Here is a 10,000-nt window from a genome sequence, read left to right on the forward strand (position 1 = left end):
AAGGGAGAATGTTGAGTAGAACGTGACTTATATATATATAATGTGGATCCTTTCAATCTGGTATTCCTCCGCTAAAAAGTAGTGCCCCATCCTCTTCGTGAGGAACGTACAAGTATTGTTCTTTCTGTGTCTAGTTGTCAAAGTGACAACACCTTCGGGAGTGTGACCAGGAAGCATAATTGGTAAGCATTAGCAGAGTGAATTATTTGCATCATTTGACTTATGATATATTTGGTAATATATCCACAAGTTACTGTGGACATTATGTTAATTCGTGACATCCGTGATATAACAGAAGCTGAACGGATCACGGAGGTATAGAGTGATAAATACTGAAGGGGCGGAAGAAGAAAGAAAATAATGGTATGAAGCATACATTTTGTCATGCATTAATTACTGAATTATAGAGGTTTGTCATAGTTTCATATAGTGCTATTTTGATAGCTTGATTATGAATGTAAATTACAATGTTGAATTGATTTACAGAAACCACACCAATAAAGAAGACAAGCGTGGTGCGTAACATTATTACTTCCTCCTTTACCTACGTACCTCACGACAGCCACTACAACAGATGGCGTTGACAGTTTCATTATTTTCCGGAAACAGTTTATGCTGTTTCTGAAATTCATGTTGAGGTACAGGGAGGAGGAATACCGCCATCAAGATTAAGAAGTTGACTGCATGCGGCCGGCATGGTCACCAGAGCCACAGTGATCCATAAGAAGTATCAACGTATGAACCATGAGGGTAGTATGAAAGTGTAATTTGAATTAATATATATAGAATTTGTGTAGAGAATGTTGAGGATGAATCAAGAAAGTGTAGTAATAGGAGATTATGTAATCATTTTCAAAGTGAAGTTGAGATTCCTTGGTGTATTTGATATTGATATGTAAATTGGTGGTGAATACTATAATGTTTAAGTGCTTTGATCACGAGAAGAACACAAGGTAGTCTTTGAACATAGTTTTCTAGTTTATTCTACTACATATTATCTATAATAAGGTGTACAGATTGTTGGGATCCAGTGTAGACATCATGTTAGTTAAAATTGTTACACAGTGATGACTAACAGGTAATTATGAGTGAACTTGGAATTTAAATGAGGTATAGTTTCTAGTTGCATTTATTTGTATTTAGTGTGAGTGAGCCTTGAATATTCTATATTGAACAAAATGGATAAAGCTACAGTGTATCAACTAAAATCATATCTAAAGGCAAAGAATCAAACTTGTTCTGGCAATAAGGCAGAACTTATGAATAGGATACAGGAGTTTATTACAGTTGAGGAATTAGAAACAGACGAAGTCATTCTGGAGTTATTAGCTTTCAATAGAACACATGTAGAAGAAGGAACAGATGGTACAGTGAAACCAATAGATAGTGTGTCTCAAGTAGGGGATAGTGACATAGATAATCAATTAGGTAAGGCGATAGCTAAGAGGGCGAGCTTAGATATCAAATTACAGAAGTTGAAAAGGAAACAAGAGTTGGAAATGGAAATGCATAGATTAAAATTAGAACAGGATAGGCTTGAGTTGGAAACAGAATTAGAATCGGCTATAGCAGAATTTGATAGTTTGAGAAAATTTGACAATAACGTATATAGTAATGTAGAGAATGATCCTCGTGACTGCAGAAGTACACATCAGAATAATAGTGATAGTCAACAAACAAATAGAGACATGGTTACGACTTTAATGACAAAGAACATGATGCCTGTCCATGTGATTCATAAATTCAATGGTCAGTTAGATAAATATTTTGAATTTATTAGAGATTTCGATATGTTGATTGATAGCAAGCATGTGTCAGATAGTGAAAAGTTACAATATTTAAAACAATATACTGAAGGTAAACCACACAACATAGTTAGAATGTGTTTGAATTTAGATACAAACAAGGGTTATCAAAGAGCTAGAAGTGAATTAAACAAAAGATACGGTAATAAAGAAAGGATAGCTTTAATGCACATAGATAAGGTTCTAGCTTGGCCTGAAATTAGAGAAGAGAATGTTGAGGCATTAGACGACTTTATCGTTGAATTGAATTCATGTATAAGTGCTATATCGGGCATTAATTATGAAATTTCAGAATTACAAAATCTTAGGACGTTGCGTCAGTTGGTTGAGAAATTACCTAGACACTTACAGGATAGATGGAGGAGACTAGTCGACGAGGTAGCTGAGAGTGGGAAGCTAGTGGACATTAAAGACTTAGTCAGATTTCTAGAGAAAGAAGTAAGAATATTGAGTAACCCAACATTTGGGAGAAGTAGTAAGGGAGGATTTAGAGATAAGAAAGTAGAAGCGAACACATGGAGTTCAAATAGAAAGACGAATTATAAGAAAGGTATAGAACCTTATGATGGAAGAGTCCATGTCAATGTGACACAGAAAGCAAGAGTTTCTTGTTGGTTATGTCAGGAAGAACATGTCATTGATGTATGTCCAGAATTAAGATGGTTAAGTTATGAAGAGAAGTTGAATAGAGCTTACAATTTAGAACTTTGCTTTAAGTGTTTAAGGACAGGACATAAAGCGTTTCAATGTAGAGTAATTCGTACTTGTGAACAATGCGGTGGTTCACATCTTACAATCATGCATAGGATGAATAAGAATTTCAAGGTTGAAGGAAGTAAAGAAGTAACGGCAAATCCAGCGGTCACTAATGAGGTTGATGATTCTAGAATTCAAGTATTATCCAGTCAATTGAAAGATTCAGTAGGAGACACTACTGCTATCCCAGTTCAAGTAGAGTTAAATGGTAAAGTTGTTACTACCAGATGTTACCTTGACAATGGTAGCTCAGTCACATTTTGCACTAAGAATTTGTTGCAGAAGCTTGGAATGACAGACATGAATTATCAGTCAACTACACTACAAGTAAGTACAATTGTAGGTACAAGAGGAATGTCTTGTCTAAATGTTGAAGGGATGTCAGTAGCCGATATAGAAGGAAATAACCAAATTAGATTACCACCTGTATTTGCAGTGAATAAACTTCCTCTCAATCACAGTCATAATATCAGAAAGAATGATGTAGAAAGGTGGAAACATTTGATGAAGTTAGAATTTGATCACAGCCAAGGAGAGATAGAAATCATGATAGGTATTAATGTCCCAGAGGCGTCTGAACCTTGGGAAGTTGTACATGCAGAGAAACCAGGAGATCCGTATGCTGTGAGAACACGTTTAGGGTGGATATTGTGTGGAAGAATAATAGACAATAATCATGAAATTCCTGTGAATAAGATAAAGGTTGATGGTAATTATTTAGAAAGGAAATTGATTGAATCTTATAATAGAGAGTTTGTAGATTCATCACTGAATTCGGTAGAACCTAGTATAGAGGATAGAAGATGGTTACAATTTGTCGAGTCTGGGTGTAGGCAAATGAATAATGGAAAGTATGAGATTCCTTTACCAATGACAGAGAAACCTAGGATAGTTCCTAACAGTGAACCTATGGCAGTCAAAAGACTTCAACAATTGAAGCGTAAGTTTAAGGATCATGAGTATTATTATCAGTATAAGCAATTTATGACTAATTTACTAGAGAAAGGGTACGCTGAAGAAGTACCTAAGTATGAAGTGAGTAATCAACAAGCTTGGTATGTTCCACATTTTGGAGTGCAACATCCTACAAAAAGGGATAGGGTGCGTGTAGTGTTTGATTGTGCAGCACGTGTAAATGACTTATCGTTAAATGATTTGTTGAGACAAGGACCTGACATCAACAATCTTTTGTTAGGTGTCCTTTTGAGATTTAGATTAGGACTATATGCATGTACTGCGGATATAGAAACTATGTATTATCAAGTTAAAGTGCCTAAAGATGATAGAGATTACTTGCGTTTCTTATGGTGGAAGGATGGACACATAGGAAGTGAGATAGTTAAACTGAGGATGACTTCTCATCCATTTGGTGCTAGTTGCTCCCCTAGTATTGCAAATTATGCTTTAAAACGAGTTGTGCAAGATCACGGGAGTCAGTTTCATAAATCAGTAAGTGAAATAGTTCTTAATAACTTCTATGTTGATGATATGTTGGTGTCATCCGATGACATTAATGAGTTGATTGACAATTGTAATAATGTGATAGATCTTTGTAGTAAAGGTGGATTTAATTTGACAAAGTTCAATAGTAATTCCCGTGAAGTTTTGAAGAATATACTCAAAGATAAGTGTAGTGATGATATTGAGAAGTTCATTGAGGATGAAGAAGTGGTACAAAAGACATTAGGATTGAATTGGTATCTTGGCAAGGATGAGATGAGCATATCAATCAACATTGATGAAATACCTAGAACAAAAAGAGAATTGCTAGCAGTAATTGGTAAAATTTACGACCCACTGGGCATGGTAGCACCAGTGGTTCTTGAAGGAAGGGTATTATTACAAGAATTATTCAGAAACGGCATTGGATGGGATTGTATTTTGAGTGAAATAGATCAAGGATTGATAAATGTTTGGATGTCAAGAGTAAATAAGCTCAAGTTGTATAGTATTGATCGTTGTACTAAGAAAGGTATAACGTCAAAGGTAGAGGCAATTGAGTGTCACATATTTTGTGACTCTAGTGAAATAGCATATGGTTCAGTGGTATATTTAAGATACAAACATATTGATGGTACAATCCAGTGTAGCTTCATGTTGGGAAAAGCTAAAGTAGCACCTTTAAAATCAATTACAATTCCAAGACTTGAATTGGTGGCAGCCACGCTAGCCATTAAATTGAAGTGTGTGATAGTGAGAGAACTACCTTTAAAGTTAACTCAGATTTATATTTGGACAGATTCAACTACAGTATTAAAATATTTGCATAATGATCACTTAAGATTTAAAACCTTTGTAGCTAATCGAGTGTCTCAGATTCGAGAGAACTCTGAGGATGTATGTTGGATGTACGTCTCCAGCAGGGATAATCCTGCTGACGATGTCACTAGAATGAGACAGACCAGTAGATGGTCTGAAGGACCTGCTTTCTTGTCCCAAAATGAAGAGATCTGGCCGGTTCAACAGCAGATAAATAAGGAAGAATTTTCGAATCTTGAAATTAAGAGGGTTATGAAAGTTGAAGTTAAACCAATACAAGGTCACACAGTTGATGTAATGTCACGACTAGTTTGTCACTATTCTTCATGGTTCAAGTTGCTAAGAGCATGTAGTTATCTTATATTATTTGTCAGACATTTGCAAAGAAAAGGCGTGTCAATTATCGAACTCAATGTTCAATTAATGGAAGTTGCTGAAGAAAGAGTAATCAAATTTGTACAAAACTGCTATTTTGCTAAGGAGATTGTTTGTTTATCCAAAAATGATCCTATTAATCTTTCCAGTTCTATAAGGAAACTTAAACCTATGTTACTGAATGGTATACTCAGGGTAGGAGGCAGATTAATTAACCTAGAATTGCCCTTGGACCAGAAACATCCAGTTATTCTTCCCCATGAACATCATGTGACCAGTTTAATCATTCAACATTATCATATGAAAGTAGGACACATGGGAAGGCAAGCAGTATTAAATCAATTGAGACAGAAATACTGGGTTATTAAGGGTAATTCAGCTGTAAGAAAAGTATTATCTAAATGTGTTAGTTGTAGACGCTTCAAGAGTTCAACGATCACTCAGGAGATGGCAGCCTTGCCAGTAGATAGAGCAAATGTAAATCAGAAACCATTTTTTGTAACTGGAGTAGATTGCTTTGGGCCATTTTTTGTGAAGAGAGCACGATCTCGAGTCAAGAGATATGGAATATTATTTACTTGTCTATCCATTAGAGCCATACATCTAGAGATTTTACAAGATTTAACGGCAGAAAGCATGATAAATGCATTTACCAGGTTTATGTCCAGAAGGGGTACAGTTAGTAAATTGATTAGTGACCACGGCACAAATTTTATTGGAGCAAATAAGGTATTGAAGGACAATCTTATCATGCGTCATATTGGTAATGAATTGACAAAGAGAGGTGTGGACTGGGTATTCACTCCTCCTGGAGGTTCTCATTTTGGTGGTGTTTTTGAAAGAATGATAGGATTAGTCAGACGAGTGTTAGAAGTTGTGATAGGTTCACAAACCTTGTCTGATGATAGTTTGAGTACATTTTTTTGTGAAGTTGAGAGTATAATCAACAGTCGACCTCTGACTGTGGTATCAAATGATGTGAACGATTTGTGTCCCATCACTCCTAATTCTTTACTTAATTTGGATAATTATGTAGTGACACTCAATGGTGGAGAAATGATCTGTGAGAGCAGAAGGAAGTGGAAACAGATACAGCATTTAGCCAAAGAGTTTTGGCGCAGATGGCAAAAGGAGTATTTGCCTTGTTTGCAAGAACGTCAGAAATGGTTGAAAGTTAATAGAAATCTCAAAGAAGGAGATATTGTCTTAATGGTAGAAAATAACACACCACGCAGTCATTGGTTATTGGCAAGAGTTGTGAAAGTGATAAAAAGCACAGATGGACTGATTAGACAAGTAGAAATAATACGTGGTAAGAAACTTTATAAGCGACCTATTTCTAAACTAATACTATTATTAGAAGGTGACTCAGTGTAAAAATGACCTCCCGTCATTGATGTTGTGATCTTGGATGATCACAAAGGGGAGGGTGTGAGTGCCGATTGCACTATGTATAAGAATATTTGATGTATGATGTTCTACAGATAAAGTATAATATGTATCGAGGTTAATTACTATTCATGAGTGGTGCTAGATCTGTGTTAAGCACCAATTGTATGATATTCAAGTGTACTGACAATGGTATGTACTAAAATTAATTACGAATCATGGTTTACGATATTTGATGTATGTATAGTACAGAGTACTATGTCTGGGTGGATATGAGAAAATATCTGACATGTAAAGGAGGCTAGAGTCTAATGGCAATCATAATCACGTGTGTACGCATGCAGTTACTATATGTACAATATATGTAAATTGTCTTTGTCGAAGTTGATGTATTGTAGTGAATAATTAACTGTTATAAAATGAAATAGAATTAAAGAAGTCATATGAAAGGGAGAATGTTGAGTAGAACGTGACTTATATATATATAATGTGGATCCTTTCAATCTGGTATTCCTCCGCTAAAAAGTAGTGCCCCATCCTCTTCGTGAGGAACGTACAAGTATTGTTCTTTCTGTGTCTAGTTGTCAAAGTGACAACACCTTCGGGAGTGTGACCAGGAAGCATAATAGGTAAGCATTAGCAGAGTGAATTATTTGCATCATTTGACTTATGATATATTTGGTAATATATCCACAAGTTACTGTGGACATTATGTTAATTCGTGACATCCGTGATATAACAGAAGCTGAAACGGATCACGGAGGTATAGAGTGATAAATACTGAAGGGGCGGAAGAAGAAAGAAAATAATGGTATGAAGCATACATTTTGTCATGCATTAATTACTGAATTATAGAGGTTTGTCATAGTTTCATATAGTGCTATTTTGATAGCTTGATTATGAATGTAAATTACAATGTTGAATTGATTTACAGAAACCACACCAATAAAGAAGACAAGCGTGGTGCGTAACATTATTACTTCCTCCTTTACCTACGTACCTCACGACAGCCACTACAACAGATGGCGTTGACAGATACTCATCCCAGATTTTAATAAAAAAAAATTACAACACAAAAAATATATATACAGAGACAAATATGAACATGTACTTACAAATACACGTACATACACAGACATGTACAGACACATATATATTGTATATACAAATATAATCCAAACTGCAACCAATAAAATAAAGAAACGTGCTCTTTAAAAGTACTCTTTAAGAATGTTCTTTAATATCACGTGTTTAAACATGAGCACTTACAAAATACTTACTACAGATAATCACTACATTCATATACATATACGCATAAAAGGTTCACATAAACATACATGTATATATATATATATATATATATATATATATATATATATATACATAAACGTACACAAAACATACACTTGCATACAAACAAACACAAAGATAAACTCTTACATATGCACATATATCACGTATACGTACTAACACGTTTGTATATAATTTATGAATCAAGGATACACACATAAACGTATACACACAAACACATATACACATAAAAACACATAAGTATACACATACATCAGCACATGTGTGCGTGTGTGTCACCATGCACATAAACACGCACGTACACATATGTACACAATTACGCACGCACTTACAAACACACGCAAATTATGAATGCCTCACAATGTTACATGCATTCGTGCGTTTGTGCGTGCGTGCGTGTGTGTGTGTGTGTGTGTGTGTGTGTGTGTGTGTGTGTGTGTGTGTGTGTGTGTGTGTGTGTGTGTGTGTGTGTGTGTGTGTGTGTGTGTGTGTGTGTGTGTGTGTGTGTGTGTGTGTGTGCGCGCGTGTGGGTGTGGGTGTGTGTATAAATATATGAGTAATGAACTCTATATACATCACAGTTTACATAAACTATCTAATATGTGTATAATTTACAACATAGCCTCAGTCAACGAAGCATTTGCTCAAGAGAAGATATAGAATAAATATTTATTGGCTTGTTTATGTACTTATCTATTCATTTTATTTATTCTTACTTATCTATTCATTCGTTTATTTTATTCGTTTATTCATTTATTTATTTATTTCATTTATTTGTTTATCTACTCATTCATTCATTTCCATATTTATTCACTTATTTTTCCGTTTTATTCTATTTTACTTATTTATCTATTTCTTTGTTTGTTTTTTTAATTACCTCAGTTTTTAAAGCATTTGTGGAAGAGGAAAATGTACAGAACGCTACGAAGTTGTTCAGAAGGGTGGCCAGCATAAAGGAATGTCCTTTTTCCGGTTGTGTGATCCAGTAGGCTCCAGTGGTGATGTTTACGAGCTCACAAAGAAGAACCAAGGTCAGGGAGCCCTTCAAGTAAAGGACGAACTGGTCCCGATTTTTATGGATCTGGAGAAAGCGGATGAGCGTGTATGACATGTAAATTGCCTTAACTCGCTTCATAGAAAGTTGTGTTAAATGAATTTTGTTCTACTTGATCTCGGAAGGTTTTATTTGGCTGGGAGATAAGTTTTTGTGGTCTATCTGGGGTTGAGGTCTATTGAAACCTCATTCATACTTGTGCGTTTGACCTCAGCTCAATGAAATAGAGTTTATACAATGTACCATCGCCTGTAGAGGGTGAATTTAAAACCAAATCAAAATTAAGCTATTTTGTACAAAAAAAACATTAATCGTTAGGAAATTACTACAACTGTGTGTTATCATAGTTGGTGGAATGGTATTGTGAACAGAAAAACTAGTCTGAACATGGCTTAAAGAAGTTAGACCAACTTATGGCAACATCTCCAGCAGGAAAGGTTGCCTTAAGCTAAATAAAATTGTCTACTGTTAGCCAGAATAAAATATATAAAGTGAGTCATTGTTTAGTATGTTGATCTTACAGTAGGTCTTACCTTTAGTAGAAGAGTTTCTGTGTTTTGTAGCCGATTTAGTTTCTCATTAATGGATCGAAATTTCTCTTCTTTCATTTTCTCGTCAAAGGCTTCGATAAAATGGTCGCCAACAACTTTTAATTTGTAAGCGAGGATCTTCAGATAAAATTTGCAAATAATCATATGTGGTAGACTAGACATGAGCACGAAGGCAATTGGCAATACTCTCGCTAACCCTAAAAGTATAGGTAAATTGTATCTGCGAAGATGTCCTACAATGCCATAAACGCACGTTCCTAAGCTAAAGCCAATGCCAAGAAAAATTGGATCCCGGTAGAGACGACATGACGTCACCATCACTTCGCTTCGTTGAAATATCTTGTTTTCTTGAAAAATTTCTTGAAGTTCAAGAATTGAACGATTAAGTTGTTTTACATTTATGAAACACAGGCAGTAGGCTATTTGTGATACGGTAAACCCAAGGGAATCAGAAAAATGTATGGCCAAAGCTCCAACCGTATTCTCTCCGTCTTTGTTCC

At 35.2% G+C, this 10,000-nt stretch overlaps 1 protein-coding gene across 1 annotated transcript in view; it reads left to right on the forward strand.

The window, feature by feature from the left end:
* The window catches only part of LOC143019350 (uncharacterized), a 9,314-nt gene extending 311 nt beyond the window's left edge, over positions 1–9,003 (forward strand). The window contains exons 1-5 of the mRNA XM_076174988.1: positions 1–363; positions 487–3,178; positions 3,311–6,507; positions 7,282–7,347; positions 8,885–9,003. The exon at positions 1–363 is cut by the window's left edge and continues 311 nt beyond it. Coding sequence (XP_076031103.1) covers positions 1,179–3,178; positions 3,311–6,507; positions 7,282–7,347; positions 8,885–9,003 — 5,382 coding nt within the window. The 5' untranslated portion in view covers positions 1–363; positions 487–1,178. The remainder of the gene's footprint in view (positions 364–486; positions 3,179–3,310; positions 6,508–7,281; positions 7,348–8,884) is intronic.
* The last annotated feature ends 997 nt before the right edge of the window (positions 9,004–10,000 follow it).

This window comes from Oratosquilla oratoria, chromosome 37 (genome assembly GCF_046742065.1).
Source record: "Oratosquilla oratoria isolate Oo_2021 chromosome 37, ASM4674206v1, whole genome shotgun sequence".
NCBI lineage: Eukaryota > Metazoa > Arthropoda > Malacostraca > Stomatopoda > Squillidae > Oratosquilla > Oratosquilla oratoria.